This window comes from Octopus bimaculoides, chromosome 11, assembly GCF_001194135.2.
Source record: "Octopus bimaculoides isolate UCB-OBI-ISO-001 chromosome 11, ASM119413v2, whole genome shotgun sequence".
NCBI lineage: Eukaryota > Metazoa > Mollusca > Cephalopoda > Octopoda > Octopodidae > Octopus > Octopus bimaculoides.
In genome coordinates this window covers 65,692,275-65,708,051 of record NC_068991.1, presented here as the reverse complement: position 1 = coordinate 65,708,051, position 15,777 = coordinate 65,692,275, and the positions used below count along the sequence as shown (strand labels likewise).

The 15,777-nt window shown below is 35.3% G+C and overlaps 1 protein-coding gene across 4 annotated transcripts in view; it reads left to right on the top strand.

The window, feature by feature from the left end:
- Nucleotides 1-15,777, top strand: part of LOC106870962 (ras-related protein Rab-4B) — a 134,944-nt gene that overhangs the window by 72,196 nt on the left and 46,971 nt on the right. For 2 of the 4 annotated variants that reach the window (XM_052971906.1, XM_052971904.1), the window contains exon 2: nt 12,686-12,748. The exons of the other annotated variants lie outside the window; for them this stretch is intronic. In XM_052971906.1, coding sequence (XP_052827866.1) covers nt 12,686-12,748 — 63 coding nt within the window. The remainder of the gene's footprint in view (nt 1-12,685; nt 12,749-15,777) is intronic. 4 annotated transcript variants of the gene reach the window in all.

Sequence of the window (15,777 nt, the reverse complement as noted above, 5' to 3'; positions counted from 1 at the left end):
ATTCCTAAGGTAGTTTTCGGGCATATGGCATAGTGGTTAAGAGCGCGGGCTACTAACCCCAAGATTCCAAGTTCGATTCCAGGCAGTCACCTGAATAATAATAATAATAATAATAATAATATCGAAAAATACCTTAGGAATGAGAACCCAAGTTCGAAATTTCCCCAAGACACCTGATGAATGTTTCACATAACTGTCTGAATTGCGCTTGAGGCCCTGTTCAAAGATGTGAGGCAGTTTGACATCACTGTCACTAGAGACACAGCAAAAGATCATAACAGTTTTGGTGAACTTGTTTTCCATAATGTCTGTGTCACATCCAATAGATTTTACAGTGTTCACAGAGCATTGAACAGCAGTCATGACATTGGCATTTTGTTACTTAGCCCAAATCATCACGATGTAGATAAATCTTTTCCAGTATTCAGATGGCTTCCAGTCCTCCGTGTCAGCTCACTTTTTCTCAACTATAACTTTAATTTTTATGTTCTCCAACAACATTGACTGTTCACCAATACATCAAGCTGTTCCTGAAAAAAGGATACATAAAAATAAACTCATCAGATTTAACCTGAACACCCTGTATATACATAGTATGTCCTTGTGTCTACAGTTAGATGTACAACTGCTACTGGAAAGTTAAGAGCTCTATGTGGAACAGCATCATCCAATCTGCTTCCAGTATAGTGGTGTGGTTACTACTGTACTTAGCACAATTACTGGTTGTGATATACAGAGGAAATGTTGGAGAAATTATGATCAGCACATGTTTAGATCATTTTTTCCTTACATACATTTCACCATTGTGGCTATTTGCAATAAATGCATTGGATGTTGAGCCATAACAGATCAACAAGGGAACACTTTATTGCATTATGTTACACAAATCAAATACCTGTATGTGTGTGTGTGTGTGTGTGTGTGTGTGATGTACAAAATATTTCAACAAACGGATTTGAATTTTGGAATGGTTGTGGAACTAGTTAAGGGAAATATTAACATTTTTGATTGTAAAAATGATTTTTTTTTCTCTCCTAACTGAATCTGTCACAGGTTTGGCAAAATGTTGATGACATTTTCCAAGAATATCAGTGTAGAACATGGAAGTTTTGTAGTAGCTGGAGAAGGATGAAGCTGTTTATAATCCAGTGGAATGATAAAGGATTAATGTGAATTTGAGAAGAGGATTAAGGGCAAGGCAGCATTAAGGGAAGCGGAACAATAGAAGAATCAGCTAATGTGTGTAAAGGTGATAGTAGTGTCGCTGGTGTAGAATTAAAACAGAATGTTGATAAACTTAATATCAGAGATGGCTAAAAAAGAAATATAGGTGTTGGCTGGAAGTTGTCTCATAGTGGCAGAGAGAGAGAATGAGTGAGTGAGTGTATATACTCGAGTTTTTTCTCTTTTTTTTCTCCTGTTTTCAGTTGAGAAATTCTTATTGAAGGGTGAAAAAATGGAGAGAGAGAGAGAGACAAAAGAGCATACATGATTTTTCATGATTCATTTATTATTAATAGAGTAGTTGTGTATGGTTTCATTTTGCCTTTAAGGCCCATCAGCACAACTTAAGATTTTAAAGTTAGTCCTTCTAAAGTCATTTAAGAATTGAAATTAAAGGTGATCAATTTCTTTTTTTTTATGGTAGAGACTGGATGAGTGAGGGAGACAGAAAAAAACAAAACCTCTTGCGTGTTTCTTTAAAATATCTTGCATGTTATTTTGCTTTGCTTTTTTCACCCACCCCTTATTTTTTCTTATTAAGGCTCCAGTGTATTTACCCTGCATGATGGCCTTCCGTGTAGTCATATTTACATGTCTTTGCTACAGGTCTATGCAGCCCTTTAGTGTTTTTTATGGGTGCAAATTATTAATTTCTGGCTGTGTTCTCTTTTCTTTCATTCCATGAAACGATTTAGTTTGAAGAAAAAAATCCCCAAAATCTTAGAGGTTTATTTCAACTGATAACAAACTTGTAACTATTAGCCTCTAGTAGTAAATACAGGCATACCTCAACTTATGTTGCTTCAAGTTACTTCTTTTTCAACTTCACATAATTTTTCTTTTTTTTTTAATTATTATTAAAAAATGCATCAGCTTCAGTCGATTTATCTGACTTTACATTAGTCTCTGCAAACATATTTAAAAGCATAAAAATGTTTTTAAAAAAGTACTTAAAAACTACTACTGAAGTTGAAAATCAAGTAGAATACATAGGAAAATATGTACAAACCATTTATTAAAACAAATATAAGCTAATAAAATTTTGAAAATGCTTTTACGTTACGTTGTTTTTCGATTTAAGTCGCATGTATTGAAGTCAATTACAGACGTAAGTTGAGGTATGCTTGTATGTCTGTATCATTAACTCACTAAATGCACAAGGTGTCTTCTACTTCACCTCGTTAGCAGCTTGTCATTGCATTATCCACTAATGAAGAACTCTCAATCATTAGTCGCATTTAAAAATTCAAAAATAAAAATTTTTAAAATTAGTCACAAATCATGAGTTCTTTTGAAATTGTAGTCGTGATACTTGTTGAATTAATACTTAAGCTGCACATGGGTGGTGGCGGGGATCTCTTCGTTACCCCCAAGCAAGTTGATTTTGATGTATCTTTTATAAAAGGTAAAAAGCTGGAAAAAAAAATTTAAATTCCATCTATCATGACAAAGCAAATATATTTAATTCATTACTTAGATACAGGTATTAACGTTATAGTATATGGAGTGATTTCTCTTGAAAAAGACAGAATTTAAGAATATAATTCTATAAAATCTAAGCAAAAATACAAGCTGTCTGCAATAACCAGTATTAGCAGTGGTATCGCAGACATTTTCTATTTGGTATTCTACAAGCTTCAATGAATCACAGAAAACTGTTGACATCAGTAACATATTGTCTATTTGTCTGCTACTATGACATTTTAACGCATCATTTCTTACATAGAATTACAGAATTTTCTTTCCTTCACTTTCTGTCTCTCTCTTAGTTAAAGAGAGTCAGAGAGATAGGCAGAGCACTAAATACCTTCTTTTCTGTCTCCTGAGCCTCCTTTTAAAATAATAAAAAAGTCAACAACAAAGCCTATTTCTGGAATTTGCTTTATGCTTTAATCTTAAAATGGAATCTAAAAACCTCAGTATTTATTAGATGACAAAATTCAATGCATAAACTATTTTATCTTTTGTCTGTGTGTGTGTGTGTGTGTGTGTGTGTGGAGGGGACACACAGTCAACTTCATTTTCCAACAGAAATCTTTAATATATTACCAAAGACTTGATACAGGAAGTCTGTTTCATTTTCTTTTCTATCCTCAGATGACTTGTCTCAAAACTCTAAAAGATAAGAAATACCTTAAAAACCAGTATATGATAGTTTTCTATGCAAGAATTCTTGTGATCTAAATGAAAATCTCTTAGTTCATTTGTAGGTAATAGAAATGCTTCACAAAGTTCTTACAAACGCAGTATTCCTACTGTTTATTTATTCTTCTCATGTTTACCAAAGTCTGTTATCTTTTATAATTTAGTTGCGCTTGAGAATTGTATCTTGGAGACAGCATCAGTTTTGGTGATGTGATCTCTCTAAACAGATCTTTTTACATATTTCCTGGATTTGTTTTTGTAATTAAAAAAAAATTAAATTTACTGAAATAAATTTACATTTAAGAACATATTATGACTTATTGTGGAGGCAACAAGTGAACCTGAAATTAACCTGTTAGAACCTGTTAGAAATAGCAGCCAAATCTCCCTCAAAATACATCCTAGTGTTTTCCTAGAAACATTGCTGGAATAAAATATGCTGTCTCCACAGATAGAATGCCTTTGATTATATGTTTGCTCAGTCAAAGCCGAATTTAAACTGAATACCTTTGTGTGGAATGAATCTAGAGTAATACACCCCAAGTTTCTTAGCAAATAGCATAAGTAATAGCAATACAAGTTCCAAGCACAATTTCTTTACTAGTTTCTTTTAAATCTTGTAGTTTGTTAGGTCTAAGTTTAGTTTAACCATCATAAGCAAGACCATGCTGGAGCATTACCACTCTGATAAAAAAAACAAAACAAGATCTATGCTACAGTGACAATACTGCTTAACTTGCAAGTGGAGTTAATTTACTCACGAGCATTAGTTTAACATATGCTAAAGTATATCTTTAACAGTGTTCATTGTTTACCCTAGGGCAGATTTGATTCAGCTGACTTCTGATCAAAAGTGCTTAGCATACTAGTATAACCATCCTTTCATGAACTTCAGACATTGAATTATCTAGGATCACATTGCAAAAGTGTTCATTGCTTTTTTTTTTTTTTTAAGATGGCTGGATGTGATTTGAGGGAGATTTGGATACTATTTTTAGTAGGTCCAGGGATAATATAGAGGTTCTGTTAACATTTCTATATAGGAGGTCTGAGGTCTGTCTTGTATTGATCATAATTGAAGAAAAAGAATAATTTTTGACTCAATATGACATGGAAATGTTATGTTTAACTTTTTTATAGCACAAAACAGATATATCCACTCAAATTTTTTTTTTATCCTTAACTGTGGAAAGCAGTTTTAGATACTAATCTATCTTTTGTTGAGGAATGCCATGTTTGAAACTATTTTTTGTTGAGATATACCAAGTTTATTACGGCAGTGTGACTTGCAGAAAATATCAATTCTATTTTTTTCTTAGATATTTTGCATTATTACTGAAATGAGCATGAAAATTAGTTTCACACTGTCCATTTTGTCGAAATTTTTAATGGAGAGTTAGTAAATAATTTGGCACAATTAAAATGAATTTCTAGATTGCTTTTAGTTTAATTATGGGTGTAGGCATTGCTGTATAATTAGGAATCTCTCTTTGCAACCATGTGGTTTTGGGTTCAATTCCACTCCATGGCACCTTGGGCAGTATCTACCATAGGCTTGACCTGCGCAGTACCTCATTAGTGAATCTGATAAATGGAAACTGTGTAAAAGCCCATATATATGTATGTCTTTGTGTCTGGTTTTCTTGCCACTGCTTGATAACCAGTGTTGGTTTGTTTTATACTCTTGTAACCTAGCAGTTTGATGAAAGAATGATAGAATAAGTTCCAAGATTAACAAAGGAGTGAGAACTGGGATCAATCTATTTGACTAATAAAAAGAAAAAAAATTCTTCAAAGCAGTACTTGAGTATGGCTGCAATCCAAGTCTAATGACTGATACAAGTTGTTGGCACTCCGTTGCTTATGACGTCGAGGGTTCCAGTCAATCCGATCAACGGAACAGCCTGCTCGTGAAATTAACGTGCAAGTGGCTGAGCACTCCACAGACACGTGTACCCTTAACGTAGTTCTCGGGGATATTCAGCATGACATAGTGTGACAAGGCTGACCCTTTGAATTACAGGTACAACAGAAACAAGAAGAAAGAGTGAGAGAAAGTTGTGGTGGAAGAGTACAGCAGGGTTCGCCACCATCCCCTGCCGGAGCCTCGTGGAGCTTTAGGTGTTTTCGCTCAATAAACACTCACAACGCCCGGTCTGGGAATCGAAACCGCGATCCTATGACTGCGAGTCCGCTGCCCTAACCACTGGTCCATTGCGCCTCCACCGATACAAGTAACAGATAAAAACAAAAAAAAAAAACAGTCTAGCTGTTTCATTCAAAGGCATCCCCATCATCCTTGATCTTGTTTTTAAAACAATCTCCAGTTGTTTATCCTATGTTAAAAACTTCTTGGTTGTACCTCAATTTTCCTTGAGCTAACCACCTGACCGAATCATTAGAGATTCAAAATGCATGCAGTATTTAGTTCCAGCCTTTTACTTTCTGACTTCAGATCTTGCTGGGGTCATCTTTCCTTTTCAGCTTCTTGTAGTCAATAAAATAAAGTACTGATCCAGTATTGCGGTCAGTTTAATATTGCTATAAAGCATCTAGGAGATGTGAATAGAATTAGAATTGAAGACTCTAGGTCTTATTTATGGCACTGTTTGCTCTGTTACATACCATATCATACAATCTGATTCTATCCAATCATTCTTTCTCTCACAAACGGTATTTTGTGGCTTCTGTTTTCTTTCAGATTTACATCGTATTTCTGGTAGAATATACATAATCAATTCATCTCTTTTTAGCAATTGCTGTCCTTCGTACAGATTTGCATTTCTTAAGCACGCACTGATGTGCACGTATGCACATGCACAAACCCACACATGCATGCACCATGTACACACACCTATATATCATACAATCAGTCATATGTATGTTGGGAATGTTTCTTTTGTTATTGATAAGAATTGAGTTCTCTAAGCTTATCCAGGAAGCCATTATAGGAAGCTAGATAGCAATAACCCATCACAAATATTGAAGAATTGAGGCATTATATTGCTGTATGTAATGAATGTATATGGATTTGTTAACCCTTTTGTGATTTATGTTTCTATTGATTTTCAAAATTAGGATTGGAAGGGTTTATAATAAAATATCTATAATTTATTTATTTATTTACTGATATGTTAAAGCTAGCCTTTTAGGATGCAGCTTAAAAGGCTTTTACATAAATCTATGATGGAACTTCCCCTCCAGTTATCTTGTATATAATATTTCAGTGGCTGCTATTTATTTAGTCTCAGATCACCCCCTAATCAAGCTGGCACCAGAGCTCTGATCAAGCCCCAGAATCAGCTCTAATCACATTTTTAAAAAAATGTTCACGCTTAGTGTATTCTTGCTTTATTCAATGTAACCCCACCTCCTTTTTTTTTTTTTTGTATATAGATGTTAGGATGTTAGAGTATGATTTGAAGAAGGTTTGGCTGTTATTTCTAGTAAGTTGAATGAATGTGTAGTGCAGGCCTTGCCAATTCGAATTACATTGCGGGCCACTTTAATCATAGTTTTTTGAGGGCCGCTTGTATACTTTATGCACTAACGGTAAAATAATCAAATTACAGAATCAAGATTTTTTCATACTTTTCATTTGTTTAAAATTATAAAATTTTAGGCTATTGCTTTATTGCCATTTATAAATTTTTAATTTATTTCAAAACAAATGTTTTATATAAACCGTTTTATTTTGAAATTAAACAATACTTCAAGAAAGTATCAAGCAGGCCGCAAGATAAGACTGCGGGTTGCATGTGGCCCGTGGGCCTCAGGTTGGCCAACCTTAGTGTAGTAGCTCTCTCAATGGCTCCAGTTAGTAGAAGTTTTAATATAAATATGAAAACTAATACAAGCTTTTGGTAATCTGAGATCATGGGTTATCTCAAGTGGGTTGATATTGAGAATTATATTTATTATCAGTCTCATTGAAAAACCATTCTTTTACTGTTTGTTTACTCTGGAAGCCTACTGTAGATCGGGAGTTCCAACCCATAGCACTTCTTGACTGCAGTCCTAAATATCATTTTCTCAATACATACTAAAAAAATGTAGATATATATTCTTTGTTCTACTTTAAATGAGTCATACTGATAGGGCCTCTATACATACTTTTTATTTGTTTATTATTTCCTCCCCAAAATAAAGCAGTTGTTGTTTATCTATATTTCTTTTTCCAAAATTATTTTTCTAAGCACTAAACCTGTGGTCTTATCAATGACTATTTTCAAATGCTTTACATTTTCAACTGATTTCTCTGTTATGTTATATCTCTATAGCATGTGTGTGATAGTGGTTGACCTTTGTACTTTTTAGTCTTATTATATCCTTACTTTAGTATTACTATAGTAAACTGGCCCATGAATTTAGAAAAGCACTACATGACACCAAACTTAAAATCAAGATTGTAGAAAAATCAGGCAGATCTATCAAGTCACTTCTATGTAAGATATGTCCATTTAAAAAAAAAAAAAAGAAAGAAAAGAAAAATCACCTTGTACTGACAACAATAGCAGAAGTGTGCACAACCAGCCTGCTGATAAACTGTGAAACTAGAAAGTTGGAAAGACAATCTTAGGACACCACCATAACCTACATAAAGGGGATACAGCCTACAGCTTAATGTGAAAAGATTGTAGGATAGGTGAGAATTCAATGAAAAGAAGCAAACATCCTTATTCTATCAGCATGCCATACAGAAACAATGGGTGGAAAGAAATAAAGAATGTTGAAATAGGAATTCTTTCCAGACCCCCCCCCCCCCAAAAAAAAAACTAACATTAAGATAGCTTACAAAGACTATACAAATATAGGAAGCATATAACCTCACATACACACACACACATATGCTCACTATAAAGAATGAATAGTCCAGCAATACCTCCTCCCTGCAACCACCACTGTAGTAATACAAAAGTAAGGATACTATAAGATTAACAGCAACTAAGGTCAATCATCTCTCTCTCTTCTTTTCTTTCTCACTTTCTTTCTTTCTCTCTCTCTCTAACACACACATACACACATTCTTCATGATTGCAACAATTTTGACAAAAGGAAGCAAAATAAACAAATAATATCAATACTGTCTTGAGCTGGCATAGAGATGTAACACAACAGTAAATAAGATGTAACAAAACAGTAAAATCAGTTGAAAATGTAAAGCATTTGAAAATATATAACCAATGAAAAGGTCATAGATTTAATGTTTAGAAAAATAATTTCAATGAACAATTTTTTTTTTTTTTTTAAAGAAATATAGACAGAACAATTTTGGTTTTGAGATAACATTTTTAGTTCAATGTTCTTGCAAAACAAATTCTAAACATTCTTTGCTCCCTTCTTTATTAGTTCTTAATGAAAATATGAACTTTTGGGACTGCAACCATGGTTGAGAACCGCTTTGAAGGGTTTAGTTGATCAAATAAGCTCCAGTGCTTATGTTAAGTCTGGTATGTATTTTGTCAGTCTCGTTTTGCCAAATCGCTCAGTGATGAAGACTCTAACCAGTATCAATTATCAGTGTTACACACACACACACATGATTGGCTTCTGCAGAGTTTCTGTCACAAGACATTGGTAGGCCCAAGGCTATACAAGAAGACACTTATCCAAGTTGCCATGTAGTAGTGCTGAATCCAAAGCCACATGGTTGCAAACATAAGGTATCTAGGGGGACAATAACTCTAAATAAAACTGACAGCAGAAGAGACTTTCCAGTCCTGATAGACAACCTCTCTGGTGCTACCTGTATGTCAAAATACACCCAGTTAACTTCGTAAAATAGTTAGTTTTAGAAAGGGCATCTAGCCATATAAATCATGTCAAATAGCATGACAACATAGTCTTATCTTTGATGACTAAAACAAACTAAACAGCAACAAAGATAGATGGCTTCTTTTTTGTTTGTGTGTCGTGATGAATCACCATGACACATAATGTAGTGCTGTACAAGGACGGGTCCCTCTAACCCAGGGGTTCCCAGCTCGGGTCCACAGAAGCTTTAAGGAGGTCCACGAGTAAAAAATTGTAATTTGTGGGTCCAAATATAAATTTTGTTTACTAGGAGAGGTACCTGTATTTATTGAAACTTTCAAGATTTGTTTTTGGAATTTTTGTTGTGAATATAATGAAATTGTTTCATTGTTAGTTTTTGTTATCCTAGAGACAAATATTTTATTTCAAAAATTTACATGTGCCTATATGGGGTCCACAGATGATAAGATAGCTCTCAGGGGGTTCACGAGCAAAATAAGGTTGGGAACCACTGCTCTAACCCATGCCAACATGGGAAAAATAGATCCAACAAAAAAAAACAAAAGAAAAACGTATATTATGTACTATACTGTGAATATATTATGAGTAGGTATATCGTCTTTTGTTTCACACACACACTTTTGATCCATGGATGTTAGTTTGACAAAATATATTTTATTTTGTCTGAACCATGGGTGAACAAAATATATTTCGTTGGACTAACAATTATGGATCATATGTTTATTCACTCTCAGACTTATCTTTGAGTTTTTCATTCTAAGTGACATAACTTCTTTAAACTTGTCATCTCTTGAAATATATATATATAATAGTATTTTATAAGCTTAAAGCTTATAAGCGATCACTGTGCAATGCCTAAAAAAACTAATCTAATAATACGGCATATAAGCCCTCAACAGAAAACCTACCTTTTTTTGTCGAGGGCTTGTGTGCCCCACTATTAGACTATTTTCTTTAGTTGTTGCACGGTGATTGCTTATAAGCTTTAAGCTTATAAAATACTATTATTATTATTTACAGAATTGTAAAAATCGCTGCTAGGGATTATAATTTTGTATGATTTAATAGTTGTCGCTGTTTAGTTATGTATTCAGAAGTGGTTGTAATTTACTTATTGAATTTATTTATCGATTCGGTTGTACCTAGGGTAAATGTGTTTGAGAGTTGTGGTTTCTTTGGTTTGTTTGTTCCCAAACAACACTTATTTTAGTGCTGTTGACACCGCCAGATTGAATGGTACTGTCCAGGTGTCGAAACTATAATGATATCTGTGGGGCAGCTGATGATGGAGGTATGCTGGATTGATGGTGTGGCTGTTTTTGTATATGTGGAATAGTTATTATTATTCAGGTCACTACCTGGAATAAAACTTGGAATCTTGGGGTTAGTAGCCCGTGCTCTTAACCACTATGCCCTATGCCCATGGGCATGTGGAATAGGATTGTTGGTATGGCTGTGGAATAGTATTATAACACATCCTTTTGATATATATATATATATATATATATATATATATATATATATATATTAATGGGGAATGAAAATTTGAGACTAGCAATGATAGTACAATCTAAACAAGTAGGTGTTGAATACAAATCTACTGTCAGTGCAACTAAACCAAGATTTATGACACAAATGTAGCTGGTATATTGGCAGAAATCAATTCTGAAGCATCTACTCAAAAAGATGGGATTATCACAGCTGGACCAGTGGATCTAATGATTTTATATTCATTAGTCCATCTATCTATCTGTGGGCAATAAGCACATTCTTTTGGAATGTGATGTGTGCTAGATTTGTGTTAGAATGTGCTAAATATAAAATTTGAACATCTGCCACTGAGATGACTATTTTGCTAAGAAAATACGACATAGAACTAAAATAGAGAACACCTCCATGTTTATAATCAATAAGGTAGCTTTCAAGACAAACATATTACACCCAGTTCATGCATAGACAGGCATAGACATACAATTCCCAGATATAAAGGCAGACACGCATTCACACATGCATACAAAGGTACAAACCTGCTTAGAAGCAGACACACATACTCTCAGACAGATGCTTATGCATATATGTACAATTAGAAAAATATATGTAATTTAGTCAGGATGAAGGGGTCTATGCCAATGACTAAACAGACCTGCCAACACTGGTGGAAAGGTAGGTTATGTGGAGCCTGGAACGTATGATAAGAGTGATAGGAAGAGTTGATTGCGAGAAAAGGGGATGAACTTCAATGGACATGGTATGCAACTAGCTAATTCCAAAGAGCAGATGCCATTGTAATAATGGTAGAAAAGCAAGAAAACATTCTGGAAACAGCACACCCATAGACTACAGACTACCAATCAGTGGGGGAGCTTTTTGGAAGAAAATGGGTCCTTGTCGAGTATGCTTGTATGTGTAACAGCAGCAGCATTGTTACACATATAGGAATGTTATTCCATCGTGACTTTCATTTGACCACACACATGCACATTCTCACACTCTCTTATACACATTCTTATGCACTCACGCACACTCATGCAGTCTTGTGGCATTCTTATGCACTCTTGTGACATTCTTACGCACTCGTGCACATTCTTGCACACTCATGTACTCTTGACATTTTTGTGCACTCTTGTGACATTCTTACACACTCTTGTGCACATTCTTACGCACTCTTGCACACATTCTTACGTACTCTTGTGCACATTCTTACGCACTCTTGCGCACATTCTTACGTACTCTTGCACAACTTCTTACACACTCTTGTGCACATTCTTATGCACTCTTGCGCACATTCTTACGTACTCTTGCACAAATTCTTATGCACTCTTGTGCACATTCTTACACGCTCTTGTGCACATTATAATGCACGCTTGTACACATGCACTCGTGCACATTCTTACGCACTCTTGTGCATATTCTTGTGTACTCTTGTGCATATTCTTGTGCACACTCTTATGCACCCTGGCACACACTCTTATGCACTCTCACGCATGTTCTTACACTCATGCATGTCCTTATACACTCACGCACATTGCTATGCACTCTTGCACATTCTTACACTTGTCCACATTCCCATGCACTCTTGTCCACATTCTCATGCTCTCATGCACATTCTCACAAACATTCTGTCACACACACACACACACACACACACACACACACACACACACACACACTCTTTCTCTCTCACACACACACACACACACACATACTTTGTGTTAATTTTCTAGATTAGTAAGAATGTATTTTGATCTTTCTTTCCTTCACCTTTTCTGTCTTTTTCTGTCTAATCTCTTGTCTGTAAATAAACTTTGTTTCAAATCACCATTTGTGTTTTCTTTAGCTCTTATAAAAACATGTCTTCTCATTGTCCTCTCTCTCTCACGCCCATTCATATAATATATACATGACAAATAAACCCAGTTGCATTCACACTTAAATTTGACCACTTTGTCACCCATCACCACCCCCCATCTACACCACTACTGTTGCTGCTTCTTTGAAACTTCCTTTTATTTCCATGAGAATGTTTGTTTACCATCCACAGATTGGAGAGTTGATGCTGGTGATTTTGGCTTGTTTAACACATTCAGGATTCACTTAGGAAAATGTAACTGCACTATATATATTACATACATATATTTGCATACATACTTATATGTATGTATGTATGTATTTTTTAAATTTATATTTTACCACTTTCAGCCTCTTCTTTCTGAACCATTTTATAGTTTCTCAGATCTGAGAGAATTACAGCATACATATTTATTGCTTAGCAACTAGAAAAGGAAGGGCAGCATCTTTGATTCATTTACAGAGCCTCCAAGTTTGGTAAAAAAGGGAGAAGGGAACCAGGTGTCATGATTTGCTGCAACAGTAGGAAACAGCACATCAAGTTATCAAGTTTTTTGTTAGCTTTAGGTTCTCCTGTGTTGCTCAGCGCATCGGGCAACAAGCTTCCTTTATTGGTGTCTGTCTGCTGCTATTCTTGCACATATGTTCCATCCAGTGTTGACTATCTCCAGATCATTTTGATATGTCCACTGCCTAGTGATCTTCAGCCTGTCCCTTTTATGCCTGCCATCGGGTGGTACCCAAGTCATGGTTGTTTTCAAGTGCTGTTGATTGGTTAGACTGATAGTGTTGCCATCCAGGTGGAATTGGCACTCTGCTACAATCTCTTGCTAAAAGGTGCTCAAGGGCCACTGCTGGTGCAAAACCAGGCAGTAGATTTTCAACCACCTATAACCAGTCTTAGTCTTTTATGCAGCTTTCATTTACCAAATTCCACTCACAGGCATGGCTTGACTTAAGGCTATGATAAAATACACTTAGCAAAGTGCTGTGCAGTGAAATTAAACCTGGTACCTTGAACTTGTGAAGTGAACTTCTTAACCATATGACATGCTTGTGTTTATAGGTATGTATGTGGTGGGATTAAGGATGTGTAAGTATATCAGTGAAATAAAGGTGTGTGTGATGAAATATAATTCCTAGAAACTAAGAAGACAAGAGATAATCTGTCAGAAGAGTTCAGAAAGTAATAAGATAAGAGCTATGAACTTTACTACTGTATCTATGAAGCGATATAAATGGAACCATCTGCAAAAGTGTACATATATAGGTGCAGGCATGGCTGTATGTTTAAGAAGCTTGCTTTGAAACCACATGGTTTTGAGTTCAGTTTCATTGTGTGGCACCTTGTGCAAGCATCTACTATAGCCCCAGATTGACCAATGCCTTGCGAGTGAATCTGGTAAATGGAAACTGTGGAAGCCCATTGTGCATATATATAGATATATCTACGTGTGTGTATCTTTATATGTGTTTGTCTCCACAACACACACCTCTTGACAACTGGCGTTGGTTTGTTTACATCACCATAACCTAATGGTTTGACAAGTGAGTCCACAAGAATAAATACCAGACTTAAAAATAAATATGGGGATCAATTTGCTTGGCTAAAACTCTTCAAGGCAATGCCCCAGCTACAGCCCAATGACTGAGACAAGTAAGAGATAAAAGATATACATTGCTTTTTTTTAATTATCCATTAAATAACACACGTATATATGTATTACCCAGTTGGTGAAGTCTGAGATATCCATAAGATATTTTGTAAGGTCTGAGTAAGTTAGAATGGTTCAGAAAGATATTGCTATGCATTGACAATTTGAATGGCTTTCTCTTTTTATTTACTAATTAGCAATTCTCTTCATATTTAATATCTGATAGCACAAGGTCACAAAGTTTGATTTCTAGGGCTAAAGTATAGTGAAATTCACCACAATCCCCACCACCTGTACTTAATTTTGAGGGGAAGCAGGCTATAGTTGATCTTAACCCCTTCCACCTCCTCATGATAGGAGCTGAGGGCTGACTTTTAGTACAAACATGGCTGCTCCAGCATGGCTGCAGTCAAATGACTAAAACAAGTAAAAGAGTGTGGTTAAGAAGCTTGCTTTGCAACCATGTGGTTTTGGGTTCAGTTCCACAGTGCAACACCTTGGGCATAGTTTCATTTGTGTATACTCCCAGGCCAACCAAAGCCTTGTGAGTGAATTTGGCAGATGAAAACTGTATAGAAGCCCATCATGCATGTGTATTGTCTGTTTGTCCCCACCTCTACTTGTCAACCAACTATAGTTGGATATTTGAACTCAGATTATAAAGAGCTAAAACAAATCCTACAACATATTTTGTCTGATGTTGTAGCAATTCTGTTCCATTGCTCTGAGACAATTTGTCTATAAACTGTGGAAAAACACTTCAAGTGTTTTTACCATTTGCACCAATTTGGTCAACAATTTAATAATTCTACTATAGACACAAAGGCCTGAAATTGTTGGGGAGGGGACAGTCGATTGTATCAACCCTAGTGCTAAACTGGTGCTCATTTTATTGATCCTGAATGGATGAAAGGCAAAGTTGACATTGGTGTAATGTGAACTCTGACTGTAAAGAGTCAGAAGAAATGTCACTAAGCACTTTGTTCAATGTGCTAGAGGTTCTGCCAGCTTGCTGTCTTATTTAATAATAAAAACACTTTAATAATAATAATAATTTTTTTTACTGCCACAAGGGAGACAAAAGGAAGCTATTATAAAGAGAAACTACAAAAGGGGAGGGGATTTATAATGACTTTGTAAGAAAAGAAAAAAATGTAAGCAAATTAAAATCCAAATAAAAGTGCTCCCTCTCAGTTGTGATCTGTCTCACAGATGCATATTTAGAATAGGTTCATTCTACTGCGGCAAACTCTCACCCACCTTCCAGTAAATTTACTGGATGATAGTACTTAGTACTTTCCGTTCTACTTTCATTTACCCCTTCAAGTGGTATTTGAAAACCAGCTGTTTTGATGGAAAGGGTAAGTCAATTACATCAACCCCAGTTCTTGGCTGGTTCTTAATTTTATCAATCTAGAAAAGATTAAAGGCAAAAGTTAACCTTAGCAGTATTTGAACTCGGGCCTCAAAGAGCTAAAAAAAACAAAAAAAAAAAACACTAAGCATTTTGTCTGATGTGCTAACGCTTCTGCCAGCTTGTCATCTTAATAATGATAATTCTTTCAAATTTTGGCACAAGGCCAGCAATTTTGAGCGGAGAGTGATTATATTGACCGTGGTACTTGACAGG